The sequence below is a fragment of the Balaenoptera borealis genome (genome assembly GCF_965194805.1).
Source record: "Balaenoptera borealis genome assembly, chromosome: 3".
Lineage (NCBI taxonomy): Eukaryota > Metazoa > Chordata > Mammalia > Artiodactyla > Balaenopteridae > Balaenoptera > Balaenoptera borealis.
The window spans coordinates 164,631,429-164,652,736 of NC_138866.1; the positions used below are offsets into that span (position 1 = coordinate 164,631,429).

A 21,308-nucleotide genomic window follows, 5' to 3' on the forward strand; every position below is an offset into this window, starting at 1 on the left:
TCTGGGATAGGATGGGTAGGATAAAGCAATTTGTAAAAAGGTGGCGTCCCTAGCTCACATCATTCGCTACCTGCCGACACTTCATTTTTTCCTAATCTAGGCAAACCACTATGTTCTTGGTGTTGTAACAAAAAGGAGCAAGCTACACCACTCCTCGCCTCCTTTAAACCCTTTCATCTGGGCTTGCAAGAGAAAAACCCTCAGAGCGCCCCTGCAGGTTTAGAGTCGTTCACCCCAGAACCAAGCCCTCAACTCCTCCCGGGAAGGGCGCCAGGGACCAGGGGGCGGGGCGGCGCGGGGGGAGGGATCAGAGGCGGTGTAGGGATATCGGGGGCGGGGCTCGGGGGTGGAGCAAGGGCGGCCGGGGCGCCAGGGGAGGGGTTACGGGGGGCGGAGAGTCGGGGCGGGGCCGGAAGACTAGGGGGCCCGGGCGGTGGGGCGGGGCGGCAGGGACCCGGGGGCGAGGTGACGGGGGCGAGGTGACGGGGACGGGGACGGGGACGGGGACGGGGGCGGGGCGGCGGGGCTGGGTCCGGTCTGGGTGAAGAGTCCGGTCGAAACCTGGGCCTGCGATTCCCGACTCGGTTTTGCCCGCTGCCCGGAGCGGTCGAAGCGCAGCTGCCCGACTCGCCCCCGCGCCCCTCGGAGTGCCCAGAGCCCACGGTCCTTGGCGTTGAGCTCAGTGGCGTCCGACCCCGGCGCGTCTCTGGCCGCCATGGCCGCCGCCGCGGGCCTGCGGGCCTTGGGGGCGAAGGGGTCGGGCTGGCTCCGGCGCGGCCCGTGGCCTCTGCTCACCGCCGGCTTCTGCAGCGGGGGACCGGCCGGGATCGGGCGGCCGGAGCCGGGGTCGCGCCCCACCAGCACGCGGCAGCGGGACGGCATCAGGTCAGCAGCCCGCGGGCGTGCGGGGCTGTTCCCAGGGAGGGTGGCCGGCGGGACCCGGGAAGAGAGAGGGGCGGAGGAGGCCGGGCTGCCGGCCGCGCCACCCCATGCGGAGTACAGCGAGGCTCGGTCAGGGGTCAGCTCCGCCAGCCACGGAGCCCAGTTTATCCATCACAGGGGATCGGTCTGGCGGAGAAGTCCGACGTGGAGGGAATCCGCGGATGCTGCGTTTACAGACGTCCCTTGCCTGGGCCCAGTGGCTTTCGCGACCCTGCAGGACGCACACGGAGGATTTAAGTGGGGCTACCTGGGAGGGCTCCAGCACTGCCCCTAAACCCAGGCCAAGTCGACAGGGCAGTTGGGCTCAGCGTGGGCAGCCTTGTGGGAGGCTCCCCCGCTGCTGTACCTTTGAGAAAGCCCTTCAGTAGAGGGTTCTGTGCCTCACAAACTTGACCTGGCTCCGAGGCGAGGTCAGGAATAACCGAGCCGCTCCTTGGCCCTCATCCAGAAGTGCCCACGTGAGGGCAGGTAAATAAATAGGCTGAAGGACACAGGGTACTGAGCTCTGCCCTTTGGCTCAACAAGCCTAAAACCCTTTTACAAAAACATACCAGGGCACACACTTGAAAGTGGACGGTGGCGTGATAAAGGTAGAAGGCCCCAGCCCCATCCAGGCCTCACTCTGACGTTTGCCTGGCCAGGGCAAGAGTGCAGAGGGAGGCCTAGGTAGCATGTCTGAGTATTTAGACCTTACAAATCAAGCTGTGAAATATGTTTTCTTCTCCTCCCCTCACAAGACCTGGAAGGCTGTGTTTGAATTTACAATCCCCAGGCTCCTAGGAACTCCCCCAAAGCAGGGAGAGCCTGCAGCTTTGTTATTTTCTTCCCACCCTGTGCTGCCTGCCTGCCCCACCTCTCCACCCCTCCCTCCTGCTGCTCTGCCAGGGGCTTGGCACACAGGTCTGCAGACACCCCATGCAGCATGCCCACAATCTGTCTAATCCTTCACCCCCCACAGACAGCTGCTCACAGCCACCCTCTGGGCCTAATGGTGCCCACTGCAGAGCCAGGGAATTCCAGGGTTTCAGGTGACTGGGGCGGGCTGTGGAAGAGGGTGGTGATTTCCAGGTGGGCACATCCCAACTTCCCAGTGGACTCCTTGCTCACCTGGAGGGGCACTGCTAGAAGAGGGGCCCGGGCAGGGGCCCTTCTTGCCCATTTTCAAGGGCACTTCTGTTTTTGCCAATCTGGCCCATTTGGCATGGCAGCCAGGCAACAGAAGATCTCGTTGATTCTCCAGAGTTAAACATGAATCAGAAGGGGGGGACGGTGGGAACAATCTATCACACATGCTGGGAATGGTTTAGTAGGAAGGAAGCCCGGAGGCCAGCACTAAAGCAGAACTATGTCAGGCACTAAGTGGGTGAGCTGGAGCAACTCACTCAAGTGTCTCTTTTCAAAGCTGCTTCTCTCGGTGACAGTATTGCCGCGTAGTGAGGGCCAGCTCAGAGTTGGGTACTGTGCTCGGCGCTCCACACTCCTTATCCTAACCCTTACTACAGCCCACTAGGTAGATGACGTTATCCCCACTTGACAGTGAGGAAGTGGGTTCAGAGAGGTAACAGCCTGTTCTAGCTCACATGGCCAGGAGGTAGGGTTGCCAGGAGCCAGAGAAAGGCCCATCCGCCTCCAAACTCGTCCTCTTGCCGTGCCATCTCAGGGTACTCGCCACTTAGGTTTAAAAGAGATGCCAAAAAACTAGACGAGGTTAAAATCCACAGCAGTTGGTGGAACTGGCCGTGAAAAACAGAAATGCTCTTTTTGGTCATGAATTCAGTCAACAGATACGTGTTGAGTGTCTCCCCTGTGTGGGAATCTGGCAGTGTCTTGCCTCATGGACCTTCTGGTGGTTTACGCCGATAGGATGGCCTTCCGACAGCTCACTGCGGCATCTACAGGGACCATCTCTTGCCCCGTGAATGGAAAGTTTACACTTTTTTTTTAAATAAATTTATTTATTTATTGGCTGCGTTGGGTCTTCGTTGCTGTGCGCGGGCTTTCTCTAGTTGCGGCGAGCGGGGGCTACTCTTCGTTGTGGTGCATGGGCTTCTCATTGCCGTGGCTTCTCTTGTTGCGGAGCATGGGCTCTAGGTGTGAGGGCTTCAGTAGTTGTGGCACTGAAGTTGTGGCTCAGTAGTTGTGGCTCACGGGCTCTAGAGCGCAGGCTCAGTAGTTGTGGCGCACGGGCTTAGTTGCTCTGCGGCATGTGGGATCTTCCCAGACCAGGGCTCGAACCCGTGTCCGCTGCATTGACAGGCGGATTCTTAACCAGTGCGCCACCAGGGAAGCCCCGGAAAGTTTACACTTTTATCACCTGCCCTAGTGGTGACCTCACTCTTAAAGAGATCCTCTCTCAAGAGGGGTGGTGTTAAAGCTCCAGGTGCAAGACATCCCATGTTCTGAACCAAGGTAGCCACTGGGGGAATTCAGACGGGTGAGATTCTGAGGAGGTATTATCCACTGGGTTTGATATCCTGTGGAATGAGGAACGGAGCCATTGGGTCTCAATAACCAGTTGAACCGCAATCCAGGATGGCTTTCTGAGATAAGCAAAGGGGGAGGGGCCGGTTGGGTCACTGGGGGAAGACGCCCAAGGGGCAGCTCGGTGGAGGAGTCCAGGAAGCAGGCCGGTGAACTTGCGGGTCTGGAGCTCAAAGAGAGGTTTGAGGTGGGGCCAGGACTGGGCGTGGTCAGCACAGAGGCGGTCGGTAGCTGATGCCAGGGCCCCGATGAAGTCGCCTGGGAGGAGTGTGTGGAGCAAGAGGAGGGCCAAAGAGGGGGCGCTGAGGACCGTGGCATCCGGGGGTGAGAAGAGGGCTGGGAGCCCATCACAGGAGGAGAGAAGCACCAGAAGAACGGGAGGAGGAACGCGTTTCCAGAAGGCGAGCAGGGTCACAGCGCCACTGGGTTTGCTTCTGGCAGTTGGGAGAGTCTCGGCAGCAACAGCTCTGGTGGCGTGGGAGCCACAGAAGCCTGGTGACCCTGGGTGAACTCGCAGTTCAGAGCACTCCGGCCAAAGGATTAACGGGACACACGACACATCAAGGGCATTTGAGGGCTGGCATCTTTTTACACAATTTTGCCTGAGGCCTTAGAATTTAATTTAAGCAAATGTCACCCATGGGATGGCAGCTTTTTAGGTTTGTTATAGCAAGCACACTCATTATTTTATTGGAAGGCTTATCAGCAGTCTCTCTCCACCACCCCCAAAATATGGTTTCTGGGGCTATAAGCATATCAGCTACCAGTCACTTTTGTACTTGGGAGAGAACATATTTATGAGAAACCAAACAACGGCTATCACAGCCACCTGAAGATGGCAGCAAAACTGAAGTGGCATTCCAAAGAAAATGGTTATTCTTAATAACGCACTGAAATAAATTCAGTCATCGAAGTGGTTTCCCAGAAAACAATGGCACAGAGGCTATTTATTGAGGATCCAAGTTGACACACAACAGTGGAAATATCAGATTCAAAAAAGAATGAGGGGCTTCCCCAGTGGCACAGTGGTTAAGAATCCACCTGCCAATGCAGGGGACACGGGTTCGAGCCCTGGTTGGGGAAGATCCCACATGCTGCAGAGCAACTAAGTGCATGTGCCACAACTACTGAGCCTGCGTCCTAGGGCCCACGAGCCACAACTACTAAGCACATGTGCCACAACTACTGAAGCCCGTGCGCCTAGAGCCCGTGCTCTGCAACAAGAGAAGCCACCGCAGTGAGAAGCCCGCGCACTGCAGCGAAGAGTAGCCCCCGCTCACCACAACTAGAGAAAGCCCGCGCGCAGTAACGAAGATCCTATGCAGCCAAAAATAAATAAATAAATAAATTTATATTTTAAAAAAGCCACTTATTAAAAAAAAAAGAATGAGGAAGGCAGAAAACGTGGGCGGAGATGGATGGGAAACACATAGAAAATATATAACAATCATCTGGTGTCTGGCTCATTGCCCATTCCGTATAAGAGCAAAAAGAAGACATTTCTGTGTTTGGGCAGTAAGATGACAATCCAGGTTATTATCACCAGCACGTGGGGTACTTTAAAACAGCAAGCAGGCCTTTGAACACCAGCTTTTGGGGGATGACGTCCAGGAGGCCCTCTTGCTGCGCAGTTCTTCACTTATCACCCCATTCTCAAACAGGAATGATTTTTTTGAATTACAGGATGTCACTATAGAGAAGGTGAGACAGTGTTGTCAGATATGCATACTGGCATCTGCACCTCAGCTGCCTCTCCCGTGGGGTGGGTGGGAGGAGATTTGGGGCCGTATTTTCTCTCTTGGCTCCTTCTCTAACCTATTCTTTCTGAAGAACAATGGAAAGAAGCCAGTTGAAAGTAGCACTGGGTGTCAGACCCCTCCGGCCCCCGCCGCTGTCTTACAAACCTCGCAGCCACTCAGTCTGGGCGGTGATGATTTTGGAACGGCTGCGTCTTGCCCTTTTTGTGGAGGTGGCAGTAATGGTTCTGACAGCAAACTTGGAGAAAAAGGGAAACAACTCAAGGGAAGAGAGAGAGAGAACCCCACCTGCATTTCAGGTAGTCTCCTTGTCTTGACTTAGCTGTCACTCCCGAGAGTTAACAAACCCTCTCAATGGCCTCTGAGCGCCCACAGCTCTCTTTTCTGGGGTTTTAAAAATAGCTCCCAAATTAGAAAGGAATTGCAAAGGATCCTTACTTGTTTTGACTGGCACATGACCCGGTAATTATAAATTGTTCTTCGCAGGAGCATTGTCTTGAGCGATCCAAAGAGAAGAAACGCGCTGTCACTGGCGATGCTGAGATCTCTCCAAAACGACATTCTTCATGAAGCCGAAAGCCAAGATCTGAAGGTCATTATTATTTCAGGTATTGATCAGATGTCCATCCTCAGTGTTCTGCAGAGCCCAGAAGAGGTGTCTCAAAATTCTTTGGTTAACTAGGGCATTCCCTCATTTAATGGGAGAATTGTTTTGAAGCTCCTAAACTTGTGCATGGTGGGAACCTTGGTCCTGACACTACTAACTGTGGAAATTATGGCAAAGATTACTGTGCGGTGAAAATATGTCTTTTCCTTTCTGTTGGATACTAAACATTGCCACTCGTGGCTATGCTGGTCTTCCCATCAAAAGCAGAGCGTTGATTTCCTCATGGACCTTATATGATGGGTTTAATCGCCAATCCTTTTGGTGGTAGACTGCCTAGTCGGCTAGGACCAGGCTGCTAGGACACTCGATCGGTTTGTCTTTCAGTTCTTACCAGGCTCTCAACTGAGATGCGCAGTCTTCTTCAACGGTGCCAGAAAAGGTGCCCTATTTTGCCCAATTCTTTCCTTGCTCTTTTTCCAGGAAGAATTTTTGCCAGATTATCTGGTGATGATGGCAGTGGTATAAATGACAGCCACGTCAGTATTTTAAAGCATCCACAGACGAGTAATATGGATGGTGCTCTGTGATGCTTTTTTTTAAAAAAAATTAAGGATCAGTGTTTCCGGAGAACGTGACCTTCTTATCAGTGGTTGAATATACATTTTCAACTGTTTCATGTGGTGAAGAGAAAAGAAATAGAGCTGTTTGAGGTCAGCAGTCAGGGGGGGCGTAACCCGGATGCAGCAAAGGCAGCTCACTTCCAGACGGCACCATTTCCTCCCTTGCTGCCTGTCAGAACCGCCAGGACAAGAGGAAACATGAAGAGGTGTTACCGGCTTCTCAGTGGAATTACATTTTGCTGTTGTGGTTAATGACAACAATGACAATAGAACCACGTCCTCAGGTCCCTTGTTTATAAAATAAAGGGGTTCTCTTTCACACTTTGACCTTCCTGACTCCAGCCCCAGGGGTGGCCGTTGTCTACAGGCTAAATGACAGGGGCGCTGCTGAAGGCCGGGTGGATTTATGTGGCCCTGGGTGAGTCTGTGTACTCAGGCCAGACCAAGTCCCAAAACAAAAAGTGTGGCACCAAAGGGACGACTCTGAAAAGAGTACCGTCGCCTTGGTCACTGAGCCGTCTCCTTTTTGCAATTGTTGTTTTCACTGGTTTCCACCAGGGACCTTTTAGAAAATAGACGCCTCACCCTGCACTGTCATCATAAAATACTGGCTGTAGCTTTTCAGGCGAACTGGAATTATTCTTATCAACATCGGGCCATTAACTTTCTCTAAGTGTCCACAGCGTCCATACGATCGCTCCCTGAAGTCGTTCATCACCCCAGCTCTGGCTATTTACATCTTTGTCTTTTCTTTGCTCAACTGGAAACATTGCAGCTGAGGGCCCTGTATTTTCTTCTGGGCATGATTTAAAGGAACTGACGGATGAGCACGGCCCAGATTATCACGCTGAAGTGTTCCGAACCTGTTCTGAGGTAAGCCAGGGTGACAGTTGACATTGCAAGCCTGAGAGTGATAACTGTATTAAATATTGAATTAGGCTTCTAGTTTACAGATAAGGTCTTAAGCTATGGGACGTCACCACTGCAGAACTACTGAAACCTCTATGGTCATCGGTGAATGCTTCATCCAAGCAACTATTTGGTGTAGACTTTTCAGAAGTGACCGTGGTTGGCTTTCGATCTTGCCATAGGCCAAAGAAAGGAAAACATATGCTGCTACTCAGAGTTGCCATCTCTACCTTAAGGGGGTATGTCTTGGTATCCATGTCTTAAGTAAGAGGTAAAGGGCAGAAAGGTACATCTTTAGAGAGGAAGAACCTAAGATTATTAAAAGTTTTAAAATTTTAAACTAAAACACCTCTGTTAATGGCAAAGAGAGCATTCATAACAATAATGACTTTTAAAATTATTTTCAAACCCTTCTTTCAACTAACCTTTATAATCACTGCCTCCAAGTAGGAAAATTAACTTCTTCATTTTTACCTCTACTCCATCTTCTGTCTCTTTAACCACATTAAGGAGGGAAATTGACAACAGATATAGGGGAGGAAGAACAAAAGTTGGGGATGACTTATAAATGCATCAAATCAACCCAGATAATCAAAAATATAGAATCCAACTTTAAGTAACACATTGTTCATTTAATGAGCATCTATTGAGCACCCGCTATATGCATACTTGCAAGATACTGAGGGAAACAGAAGGAAAAAAGAGTTTCCAGCCGACCTGAAACTGGAAATCTAGTTGAGAAGGAAGACATATAAAGCAGTTTCATAACCTAACCCTAAGATTACTTCACCTAATTTCTCCTTCATACATTGACTTAGTCATTCATCTCTTTGGTTATTAATGTTATTAATGATTCAACAAATATTTAGCAATACCTTCAATGTAGACCAGACAGAAGTGAGCATCAGAGAGGGGAAGGGGAAGGTGATTGGGATACATTCTCGTTTTCCTTGCCCTTCCAGAAACCCCTTAGGAGATCAGATTATAGTTTCTCATTTCGTGGAGGGACAAACCGGAAAAGTGACCAACTTGACTTCATGGAGATGGAAGCAAGTCAGAGCCAAGACTTCAGTCTTTTGTTTCACATTAATGATGTTTATGGGACATTCCGCTGTTGTGTTTGCCAGGACTTGGTGCTTTAAAAGTTATTTTTCTACTAATACCTCGTATGTTTGGTCGAAATAGAAAATCATCATAGAGAACCAGTGGAGCCCTTCCATCCTCCCTAAACGGCCTGTTTTGGTCACTTTTCTGTGGTATCTTCATGAACTGAGATCTAAACAGCAAAGGGCCACAGGGGAGCTGAGCTTCTTCCCCGGACAAAGGCCAGATTTTCTGGAAGCTTCCACCCCACGGATGCCTCCAACTCACTGAAAAAAGACGCAAACAGGACCTCGCCCCGATGTAGTAAAATAGGAGTGAAAGTACACTGACTTCTTTAATACTTTTTCGAAGAAAATCAAATTGCCCTGGGTAAATCTGAACACCATGAACTTGTGCGAGATTTCAGTTTGCAAGTGTAATCAGCAGGCAGATTGGAACAGAATGAGCTAGGTATTTCCTCGTTCAGTTTATGCATGAGAACAGGTGATGGTAGAAAGGAAGAAATATCTGGATTGTCTCCGCATCTAAATTCTGTATCAGATTTGTCACAGACCACAAGTGCCGCATGATGGTTAGTTATTTACAAATCAGAAATGGGGCAAATTGAGAATGAGAAGAAACACCTGGTCAGGGAAGAACAAACGTCACCTTCCTCGGGCAGATGTGCGGGGCTTTCGCTGGAGGCCCATCCTGGTCTCTTCTTTTGTCCCGTTCAAGTTTGAAGGTGGAAACCCTGGTCCAGGAAGAGTCTTCCCTCCTCCTCACACCCACCACTGACGTGACAAAGGGACAGGGCCACTTGCTTTGGGAACGAGCGTAGAACCCTCCGTGATGCTGTTCAGTGAGACTGGGGCAGAGTTAAATTTATGTCCCATTTTGGAGTAGGCAGGACCAAAACAAGTACTGAATTCAGGAGGCAAAACAGGAGGACTAATCATTCTTGACAATCAAGGGATTGGTTACCCAGCTGGTGTATTAGCTAGGTTCCCTCTGTCTTTCCTGAATTGCCCTCTAACTTTATTTAAAATATTTTTTTAATTATAAAAGTAATAGATACTTCTCATAGAAAATTTGGAAAATCTAGACGAACAAAAGGAAGAAAAATAAATTACTGATACTACACCCATGATCATACCATCCAGAGAGAACTGTAAATAATATTTTGCTGTATTTCTTTTTCATCCTTTCCCATGTGTACCCATTTGTTTGAATGATCATACATGGGTGTGATTATACAGTATAATTGTATAATATCATCATAGCATTGAATGCTTACTATGTGCCAGGTGATATTTTGAGAACTTTTAGACATGTTAATTTACATAATCCTCCTGTTCTGTAAGGTTGTTACTGTAATTATACCCATTTTACAGATGTGAAGACTGAGGGATAGGCAGAAAGTAAGTGATAGATGGGGTGTCAGCCCCCAGCAGCCTCGCTCCAGACCACCATGCTGATATTTCTCTCAGAAAATTTCATTGTAATGAGAATGTAGCATTCCATTGCATTGGAATATATTTTAGTTTATATAGCCATTTACTTATTTTTGTATATTTATATTATTTATAGTTTTTACTATTATAAAATAATGATTTGGTGACCATCTTTGTCCAGACAGCTTTTTGCCCTATTTCAGATTATTTCTTAGAATTCCTAGATCGAGGGTAGGATATTTTTTAATGTTGGTGATCTACTGGATCGCCTAAGTATTTCCCACCAGCTTGTGTGGAATCTCAGCCCTTCCTAGACGACAGGCAGGAGACAGACTGTGTCACCCAAGTCACAGCCAACTGACTCTTCATACCTTCAGTTGATCAGGTGACGGATGACACTCAGAGCTGCAACAGTCTTTTCTGTCTCTGCAGTCAGGCCTTAGACGCTCTTGTGCAGCCTGCTTGCTACTATATCCACTGAGAAGCAGCGCTGCCCCTCACCTTCCCCATCCTCACGTATGTGCACGAACCCCCTATACCCTCCAGCAGTTTGGGGTGCTGGTACATATATGTGCATTCCTCTGGAGGAGGGTCATTAGCATTTACCAGATTCTCAAAAGGCGACCCCCCCAAAGTCAGGAATGTGATATCATATCCCTAAATATATAATTGGTCATTTTATAATAAAGCTGACAAGTACCAAATGTTCATGAACACAAAAAGTAAGTTCCTTAGGCAAAAGCTTGGAATCCGTGAAGGTCGTTTTCCTTGGAGCAGTTGCGTGGGAAGCAAGCCCAGGTCCCCGCCTCCCCTCCCTCCTGCCGAGGTCGAAGGGCAAACATTTATACACTGAAGTCACCATAGTAACACAATCTGATTAAAGTGTCATGGGAAAAAATGGAGAAATTAGCCAAGTTATTTCATAAGCTGCAAAACTAAGTTAAAGTTCTGGAGATTTTGGGGGGGAGGGGGGTCTCACCTGAGCCAGTTTCCAGCTCCTCTCTCTGTGCCAATGCATTTTGGAATTTTGTTTATTTTGATGACAGCGGGGTGTTCCCCACCATCTTAATGGAATTGAGAGAGTATCATGGTGGTAACTGGAGAAGTAATTACTAAGGAAATTACCTCCCAGGCCCTTTCCCACCTGTTTCAGACTTTTAACACAAGAGCTCCACGCAGGCACCTTTGGGACAGAACTGCTTGTTCCCCAGAGGTCAAAGTCAGCCCTCTTCTGCAGCAGTGTTGCTAGGGGAGTGGTTGAGGGGACAGCATCCTCACAGAAGTCATGCTGGGGGACAGACCAGGGGCCTGGAGTCAGACAGAGGTGGCTCAGACCCCATAGTTCCCCTTGCGGATCTGGTGGCCTTAGGGGGTTACTTCCCCCGTGACCCTTGGTGTCCTGGTTCCTTCCTCCTGGATCTCAGGAAGACCAAATCATACAGTCTGGCTCACCGTCGATATTTAATGAAAGTTATTCTCTTTGTGACGTCCCCTACCCTTTTCATAGAATCTGATACACTGATAGCATAGGAAAAGGGCTCTGAAAACAGTAAAGTCACATAAAATCCTAAGTGTTCACGTCGCACCTCACTCTTGGATGGAAGTGAAGCAGGTGTGTTTGCTCCTCAGGTCATGGTGCTGATCCAGAACCACCCGGTCCCCGTCATTGCCATGGTGAACGGCCTGGCCTCTGCCGCCGGGTGTCAGCTGGTTGCCAGCTGTGACATTGCCGTGGCGAGTGACAAGTCCTCCTTTGCCGCGCCGGGCGTGAACATCGGGCTCTTCTGCTCCACCCCCGGGGTGGCCCTGGGGAGAGCGCTGCCGAGAAAGGTAACTGAACTCCCTGCACCCCCTTGCTAGCTGTAATCCTCCAGTGCCTGTGAGGGTGAGTTCCAGAACTTTCTTGTTGAAAGTACCATTTGATTCAGGACATTCTGCCCAAAGCAGAGCTGGCTGAATGTACTAATGTCTCATGTTGGGAGGTTATCCCAGTGGCTGTCAGTTTGTAAATCACTGCTTTTCATTCTTGCCTACCCCTCAATACAGCTGGTTAGGTTTTTAGATATGCTTTGTTTTCATAAAGGTGAACATTTTTTGCACTCTTATTTGAAATGCAATTCAGACACAGTTTTGTTTCACGGAAAGGTTGCCCATGAGCTATAATAGCATGGTGACATATGCCAGTATAAGAGGCTAGGACACTTTGTCGCTGGCTTCCTGTTTGCCAGCAATCTCTCTCATTCCAGAACGGACTAAAAGTAGCTGATACACCAAGTGTGTCAGGTTTGCAGTGGTTGCAGGAATGTCCTGTACATGGTGTGTCAAATCTGCCCCAGAAGGAGCTGCATTGCCAGAGTTGTTCTGTCATTGCTAACCCGAGTCAAGTCCACTTTCTTCACAAAGCTTTCCTCCTTCCTATAACGTCATAAAGAATGTTTACTGAACAGCTCTTAAGTGGAAACCGGTGGTTTCCTTGTTCTAGAAAAATACATCCTTATTCTCAACTGGAAATCTGTTTTCAAAGGGGGTGCCAGAGTCATAGCAAGTAGGGAATCTAAATTGCTTTCTAGAATATATTAACCATTTTAGCATCAACTAGGAAAATTAGCAGTTGCTCATATGCCGGAGGCACAAAAGAAATGAGCGCCAAGGGAAATCAAGCCACAGGACCAAGAGGTTCAGGGGAGCACACCTGCCTTTCATGCACCTCCTCATTAGCTTTTACAAAAATGTGTGTTTGTGAGAAAATTCTGGTGACAGATACCTACAAACACACACACTTATGAAAACCAGCTGGATGTGGGCTCCACATTGGAAAAGGTGACCCTCAGAACACAACAGCTTGCTCCAGTGTCCTCAGACTCAGGGGGGTGTCTGGATCCCACCAGGATACACATTTACCTTAAATGTTATATATTCATTCAATAAATACTTCTTAAGTCCCTGCTTGGTGCCAGCACATTAAATTAAAATGCATCACAAAGTTATCGTCAGAGCTTATGAACGAAGTATCTTATAATTTTGCAAATCAAATCTCCAGGCCTTTTGCACATTAAAGGTGGTTGCTTGGCCAACCTGCCACTGTTCAGCTTTGACACCTAACATTCTGGAAGGTTACATGTTAAAGCATTTGAAACCTTTAAATCAGCCCTACTTTCCGGATAAGAATATATTCTTTCTCAGAACAAACTTTAGGACTTCCCTGGTGGCACAGTGGTTAAGAATCTGCCTGCCAATGCAGGGGAATGCGTTCAAGCCCTGGTCGGGGAAGATCCCACATGCCGCGGAGCAACTAAGCCCGTGCGCCATAACTACTGAGCCTGCGCTCTAGAGACCGTGCTCTGCAACAAGAGATGCCACCGTATAGAGAAGCCCGAGCACCACAACGAAGAGTAGTCCCCGCTCGCCACAACTAGAGAAAGACCGTGCGCAGCAACGAAGACCCAACACAGCCAAAAATTAAAAATAAATTCTCATTTAAAAAAATCTTAAAAACAAACTTTAAAAATCAAGGCTTATACTTGAGTCCCAGAAACTTACAAATTGATCATATGTGTCAAATTTTAAATTCGTTTTTGAGAAGAAAGAAGGAAAAATTTTTTTGACAAAAACAGGGCTTAAATTCCCAGGAAGCCCAGTTCTCAGAACCATGTTGCATAAATCTCACCTGCGTGGCCCCCCCAGGAGGAAAACTAGGGATTCACAAAAATCTAAAACCGACCAAAACACACCCGCCTGTCGTCAGTGCTTGGCTGCACCCACAGGGACGCATCCATACACGGGCCGCCAACTGCGTGGGTGACAGGCCAGCGTCCCCGTGCACATCCGCCGGGAAGCAAAACTAGCAGATGCCTTTGCAAAGTGTCCCGGTTGGGAAGCTCCGCCCCTTTCACACGGGTGAGGCGGCAGGTGTGGGTCGCCAGTGCCCTCTGCTGGTCACCCTCGGGAACTGCCCAGCTTGCGGAGGACGCTGCCTTTTGTCCTGCAGAAACCGTGGCGAGGAGCCCTCGGGTTCCAGCCAGACTGAGCCTGGGCGTGAATCATTTACCACGTGTGCAAAGTGTCCCCCTCCCCCGGCTTGAGTTAAATATGCATCTTCGTTGCACATATAGACGACCTGCCTGGTGCAGCTGCTCCCTCCCCCAGTCAGAGCTGGTCTCGCCCAGCCCCTCAAGCAGTGGGTACCAGGGTCAGGGGGAGCATGTGAAAGACCAGAGCCCCGGCTTCCCAAATGAGTCAGGTCTCCGCGGGAACACTTGCTTCCCCCAGTTTACCCACAGTAACTCTGTGCCTCTGCGGAATCTGAATTCCTAATTGTCTGATTAGATCAGAGTAGAACTTGCAAGATGGAGAGGATGTTAAGTGAAAGCCTTGCTACCCAGCCCGCGTGCAGATCACCAGAGAGCCTGGGAACCGGGGGTCTCAGGCCCCCCTGCCACCCCAGACCCACCGCGTCAGAATCTGCATGTTAACAGTGAAGCTGTGGCCACCACAGGCGTATGTTCAACAGCCCACCTCACGGAAGGGCTGGGGTCTCAATGACTCACCGGAGGTCTCCCGGCTGATGAAGTTAACCCATGATCCCCTGTCAGGTCCTTCCCTTCCGGTCCTGCCGAATCGCAGCCCTAATGCTGACGCACCACCAGCTAGTTCTTCTCCTACACGTGACTTGAGGAACCCCAGAGACCCCTCTGCTTTAAATAATCAGGGGCCTTGATACCTAAAGCCAACATTGGAGATTCATACAAATTTACAGGAGGAAGAAGCCTGTTAATAACAGGCACTGCATTTTCTAGGGGCCTCCTGGGTGCCCCGCACTGTAGTATAAGTTTTACACAGCTTTCTCCAATCTTCACAATTCTGCAGGAGAATGGGAATCTTTACTCCCATTTTTTCAGATGAGGAAACATACTCAGAGGGTTAAACTGCCCCCTTAAGTTCGTGTAGTTGGTAAGTGGGATTGGAACTTGGGAACATCAGACACCAGGGGTCAGCCTTGAAGATCAACCTTGGCTTCAAGCGCTTTTTGTTGCTTTTAATACAGATACTCTGGGAAGAGGAAGTATAAAATCACCACCTTGTTAGGGGGACCCTAACAAGGGTTGATTATAGAAAAGGATGAGAGGAGGTATTTTCTTCTCTCATCTGAAGTTTCAGGGGAAACAGTAAGTAAAGATTGTGCTAATTCGCCATAAAATAGGCTTTCTTTTTCTCAGGGAATGCCACTCTATTATCTAATCCGTGTGGGTACAACCCCTATAAATCAATGTGGTGCTAAATAGCATTACCCCACCAGGCAGGTAAGGACACTGATGCCAGAGAGGGCCATGAACTAGGTAGGACCAGGTAGGAAGTTGAAGGCGGGCCAGGAACCTGAGTGCCCGCGACAGGGGGTGACTCTCGTGTTCTCTTGCTCCTTCCCCAGATCGGACGCCCTGGCCTCTGCCCTTCACTGGGACTCGCTGGGAGTCTTCAGAGGCGTCTTACTTAGCAGCCCTGGATCAGCCACACCGGTTTTTAGCTCCACATTCAAACAGGCACTTCAGACATGCTTTGCAGTGACAGTGCTGTTCCTGTTCAACTATGAAATAGCCTTGTAGCTCCTGCTGCCTCCAACATATCATCATGAAATTTCCAAAACTGGACAACATTGGGATTTAGTCCTCTCCCCTAACTGTAGAGGAGAAAATGGGGCCAACATCGCCTTGTCCCTGGTGGCCAGTCCAGTCCACTGTGTGCTCCATCTGTACCCGCCTTCTGGCCTCTCCTCCTCCACCAAAGCCCAATCGCTCCGTGATACGATCTAGTCTCATGATTAAAAAAAACCACCTTAATCGGTGGTTCTAAACTGGGAGCAATATTGGCGCCAGGGGCCGTTTGGCAGTTCTTTGATTGTCACAAGTTGGGACAGGGGTACTACTGCCCAGTAGATAGAGGCCAGGGATGCCACAAACATCCTACAATGCCCAGGACAGCCCCACACAACAAAAAAATTATCTAGTCCAAAACATACAATAGCCCTGAGGTTGAAAAACCATGACTTAAGTGCTGGTGATACCACAAGCTAGTCCAATGATCTGTAACAAACCACCCTCAACTCAGTGGCTCCAAACAATAGTAATTTGTTTAGCCCGTGGAATCTGCAACTTGGACAGGGCTCAGAGAGGAAGGCTTATCTCTGCACCACAAGGTCCGTGGCCTCAGCCGGGAAGATTTGAAAGGGGAGCATGACAGCTGGGGGCAGTGGTCTGAGGGCCCGCCCGTTCCCACATCTGGCTGTTGAGGCTGCCTCTCAGCTGGGACCTCGGCTGGGCTGGTCAGGGGCACACACAGCACAGCCTCAGTGTGGCTTGGGCTTCCTCACGGCGTGGCAGCTGGGCTCCAAGGCTGAACAGCCGGAGAGAAAGAACCAGTGGAAGCCGTGTCACCTTCTGACCTGGCCTCTGCAGGACTGTGGCATCACCTCTCCTGTACTGTGTTTGCCTCCATCCATCCACTCCTTAAATCAGTCACCAGTAAATATCCTGGCACTGCCTACTATGTGCAAGGTACTCTTCTGGTGCTGGTGATACAGAAATAAACAGAACAGTAAAAAAAAAAAAAAAAGCCTCTGACCTAGTGAAGTTTTTGTGCCAACAAAGGAGATAATACAATAAACAAAATGAATGTGTAGAATATATAGTAAATGGTGGAAGTGCAAAGGAAGAAAATGCAGCCAGAAGGGGGATGGTGCTGGGGTATGAGCTATGATTTCAATAGAGTGGTGACACGTGACCTGAAGGAGATGAGTAGGGCCCCCCCCTCTCCTGGGTGCTCATGGATCCCATCCCTGGCAGGAGTCTGGGGATGGAAGACCTCAGGGGTGATGGGGGACATGGTGTTTGAGGAGCAGGTAACTGGGCCGAGCGTCAGGGTACAAACGTCTCTGCAGAGTGAACCGGGGCGGGTGGGGCCTGGGTGGCGCTGGGTCGCAGGACGGCCGGTGCCTAAATAACGGCCCCTGTCCCCTCCCACAGGTGGCCTTGGAGATGCTCTTCACCGGGGAGCCCATCTCTGCGCGGGAGGCCCTGCTCCACGGGCTGTTGAGCAGGGTGGTGCCGGAGGAGCGGCTGGAGGAGGAGACCCTGAGGATCGCAAGGAAGGTGGCCTCGCTGAGCCGGCCCGTGCTGTCGCTGGGCAAAGCCGCCTTCTACAGGCAGCTGGCTCAGGACCTCAGGACTGCCTACCACCTCACCTCCCAGACCATGGTGGACAACCTGGGCCTGCCGGATGGCCAGGAGGGGGTCAAGGCCTTCCTCCAGAAGAGGAAGCCCGTCTGGTCACACTGAGCGGCCTCATCAGAGGAACCGGGGGCCGTGAGCCCAGTGGGCAGCGCTCAGGGCTCCCCCCCACCGGCCCCACCCGTGACCTTCCGACCCCCAGATGCCACCGCTGCCTCGTGACTGTAGCAGAGCCAGCCTGCTTTTCCGGCATCAGTCACGTCTCAGTGCACGGGGTCTGGGTTACGAGCCAGCGCTCCCTGGGGAAGGGGTGACCTGGAGGGTCGGGTGCTAACGTGAGCGGAAGGGCTGTGAGCACACAAGAAAGCCCGTGTGTGATGCTCCTTCCCAGGACCTTAGGGGAGGGAACGCCCCCCACCAGGGGAGAAGGTGAAGATAAAACTGAGACGAGAAGGAAGGATTTCAGCCCGACTCTGTGACCGGAAAGGGCCCCCAAGGTGGAGGTGGTGCCGGTTGCCCACGACGGGAAACATTTCAGATCTCCACGAGATACTCTCCACTCTGAAAATCTTCTTGATTCTATTGAGAAATAATCATGCCTCTGGCTTTGGGGTAATCTTATGGGATCTTTTAAAGATTACCTATTTAGAGAGACTGGTAATTTTAACTTCCCAACCAGACTGTAAGCTGGTTGAGAGAAGAAAATCAATGAACTCTTTGATGCCTGTGCTGATGGACGTCTAGTAGGTGCCTGGTGCTTCTGTAATGAAGGTCCCTGCCATCAGGATACTGGGAACCCGGACCCTGGGCTAAACCTGAGGATAAAAGCATCAGGGAGAGAAAGGAGGGACGCAGAACACACATTCTCCCCCACGAAGAATCCTCTGGAAACATATCCAAACTCTGCTCAGCTTCTGGTAAAGAATCCAGACTAGCATCAAGCATTTGAGTTCCCCAAGGTGGTTTAGGACCTAAACATCTTACTTTCTGGCTTCTGGTCCAGTTAGGCCCCAGAAATGTCCTAGACCTCTCATCCGCCAGCTCACATCTGGGGCTGATCATTTTTTTTAAGGCCAATTTTTTTTTACCTGTGAGTAGAGTGGCCGTAAATGTAATTAGTACCAAAGACAGACACCCGTGAGGCTCTACCCGGTGGTTCTCATTCTAATCACGGGGGCAAGCAGCCCCTGGAAGGGAGGTCCCCTAGTGGGTTTCTACTGAGATTGGCCTTTTTTTTTTCTTTGCCAGAGTTTAGAAAGGTGAAAAAGAGTGTTTTCTTGGAGGGCTTCCCTGGTGGTGCAGTGGTTAAGAATCCACCTGCCAGTGCAGGGGACACGGGTTCGAGCTCTGGTCGGGGAAGATCCCACATGCCACGGAGCAACTAAGCCCGTGCGCCACAACTACTGAGCCTGCGCTCTAGAGCCCGCGAGGCACAACTACTGAGCCCGCTAGCCACAACTACTGAGCCACAACTTCAGTGCCACAACTACTGAAGCCCGCGTGCCTAGAGCCCGTGCCCTGAAACGAGAAGCCACCGCAATGAGAAGCCTGCGCACCACAACGAAGAGTAGCCCCCGCTCGCCGCAACTAGAGAAAGCCCGCGTGCAACAACGAAGACCCAACGCAGCCGAAAGTAAACAAAATAAACGTAAAAACGAATGTTTTCTTGGAAAGGAGGAGCTTGTTACTGAGAACGTTCCTCAGAAGAAGAAAGATCATCAGAGCCACCAGTCCCTGAAGCCTGGTACACACCAGCACCCCCTGTACATCCTCATTCAGTCACCACCAGAATCCAGCAGAGCGGGGCCACCATCGCCTCCAGCTTACGGATAAAGCCGTGGATGCCCTCCCCCCCACCCCCGGCTGCCCACCTTGTCGGGGAGCCTGGGCTGGAGGGAGGCCGGCCTGAAGACCTGGCCCCTGCCCCTCAGCTTTCCAGAACCCAGGGCTGGGCTAAGCGCGCCCCCTGGAGGACTTCGCCAGTGCACCGGGGACGTGGGATCTGACTATTGGCAAATCACCAGTGGAGTTTTACCACGAATCTGATAAACAACTGTCTGAAATTTCAACCCAGGCTGTGAAGGACTGGCCGTCATGATCTGCTCAAAAATAATCCGCGGGTGGGGCCCTGCGGGTTGCCCCCCGTGGGAGTTGCTGTGTGGCTGTTGATAGATCCCACAGTGAGGAGAGGGTGTTATAAACTCTGGGCTTTGGAGAAAGCTAGCAAAGCCTTCTCACACGTTCCAAGGAAAACCAAGTTGCCTTTCCAGTTTCTGTATGAGCGGCACCATAGCCTCCAACCAGGAAATCCTCTGGCCTCTAGGCTGGCTTCCCAACCTGCGAGCTGAAGTGCCTCAGGGACTCGCTATAAATCTTAATAATCGCCGGAGCAGAAAATAATCCAGAAGGAAAATCTGCTACCCAACCACCAGTGTCATATTAATTCACCCCCAAGGCAAATATAAATTGGGGCTTAATTTGCATCTCTGCTTCCTTCCACTGGGATATTGAATGAAAACTTTCTGATCACCACACAGATGACTGCTTTTGGAAAGCCTCGTGTGTTCATCTTTCCCTCTGTACCATTTACTGCTCAGGGAGCTTTGCTGAGCTCAGCCCAGAAGACCCCCCACTAGTAGATTCAGGGACTAGAAAGTCAGTGAAAGGGGCCTTTGATTCTGCACGGCCTGGGGGAGAGAGCATTCCCAAGGCCGGCCTCGGCCCCCCAAAAAACAAACAGATGGCGCGAATAAATGACTAATTTTACACCAACAAATGGGGGGGCCTGCCAGGAGATTTATTGAGCCGCAACTCTTGACAGGCAGCCCTCGGAAGGAGCTCTCTCTGCTCCCCTGGTATGTGCAAGGCTCAGAGTAGTTAAGGCATTGGCCACAGTTGAGCCAGCATCTATATGACTCTGAATCCCGTGCCTCTGACACCACACCGCAGTCCTCCCAATGTACCGAAAAGATCACAGTTCCAACCTGGAGAGACGGACGACCAACACACTCAAAGGAAACCAATCAGAAATGGCAGAGCCAAGGCAACACAGCTTTGCTTACCGAGGGGATGCAGGAGAAGCACAGATTCAACCTCGAAGAACACCGAGTTCAAGTCCGAGGATTGCCACCATCTAGCTGTGTGACGGTGCAGGTGACGGAGCCTCTTTCAGCACCCAGGTCCCCTTCTGGGACCTTCTTGTCCTCCCAGTTCTGACACTGCAGATTCTACAGCAGTGGAAACTTGCTGTGAAACCAGAAACAGGCAGCTTTGCTCAGAGAAAATGCTCTTTTACAAAAGGAGATGGGCCCCTTTCCCGAGAAGTGGTGAACAGTGAAAACACCTGATTACATTGGAGCACGAGAAATCCATTACGGAGCCTCGGAGCCTGGGGGCCACACCTGAACCTTTTTAAAATGTCCGGCTGGGAAGCACCTACAGAGTGAAATCGGCAATCATCCTAATTTTGTCTAGGGGCCCCCTTTCCTCTCTCCGTCCTCTGAAAACCCACTGCACTAAGCTTTTAAATTGTTTTAAAATATTTGACCAATGAGTGATTATTCTTTCCTGGCAGTCGTTAAGAGGCCAGAGTTCAAATCAGCCTTATTGAAGCTCACCTGTTACTGTTAATAAACTTACGAAATTTCAGTCTTGCAGGGGTTTTTCTTTCATGTTCTGGAGCCCAGAATGTATTTTTCAGGTCCCAACCAGAGGCCCCCCGAGAAGCTGGCAGGCCGTCCTGGGCCTGCAGGATGGGAGGGCCCGGCACCCTCTGGCTCCCCGGGGGAGGGGAGGCCGCTGTCCCACAGGAAAGGGGGCGGGGAGGCTGGGGGCCCGGTGAGTCCGGTGTTGTGGGGTTTATGCTCCTCTGACGTCCTCGCTGATTTTCATAGCGATGTTTCCTTCCAGGCTGCCTTTCCTGCCTGGGAACGTCTCAGCTCTGACCCAATTTGCAAGTATTTGTTCACAGATTTAAGAAATCTTTCCCTTTTCTGTTGTATGTTTTCAATATTTACCTTACCTAACTCTGTATTGAGATGGTACTGGCCACGTTTAGAAATTTCTAGGAATCTAGAAACAGGAAGAAAAATGTGTTGATCAAAGTGGAGTGTGATTTAAAGCTTATCAATGCTTCAACTGATGTAGTGATTGCTCTGTGCCAGGCACTGTTTAAGCATTTTCTGGATGTTAATACATGAATCCTCATAAAGTCTCTATGCACTAGGCTTTATGAA

The 21,308-nt window shown here is 50.3% G+C and overlaps 1 protein-coding gene across 1 annotated transcript; it reads left to right on the top strand.

Annotated features, from left to right (window-relative positions):
- The first annotated feature begins 485 nt into the window (after positions 1–485).
- Positions 486–20,718, top strand: ECHDC3 (enoyl-CoA hydratase domain containing 3). The gene is made up of 5 exons (XM_082385687.1): positions 486–885; positions 5,667–5,788; positions 7,183–7,280; positions 11,483–11,683; positions 16,870–20,718. Exons 1-5 carry the CDS (start codon positions 716–718, stop codon positions 17,179–17,181), a joined length of 903 nt encoding a protein of 300 aa, XP_082241813.1. The 5' UTR covers positions 486–715; the 3' UTR covers positions 17,182–20,718.
- Positions 20,719–21,308: the final 590 nt, after the last annotated feature.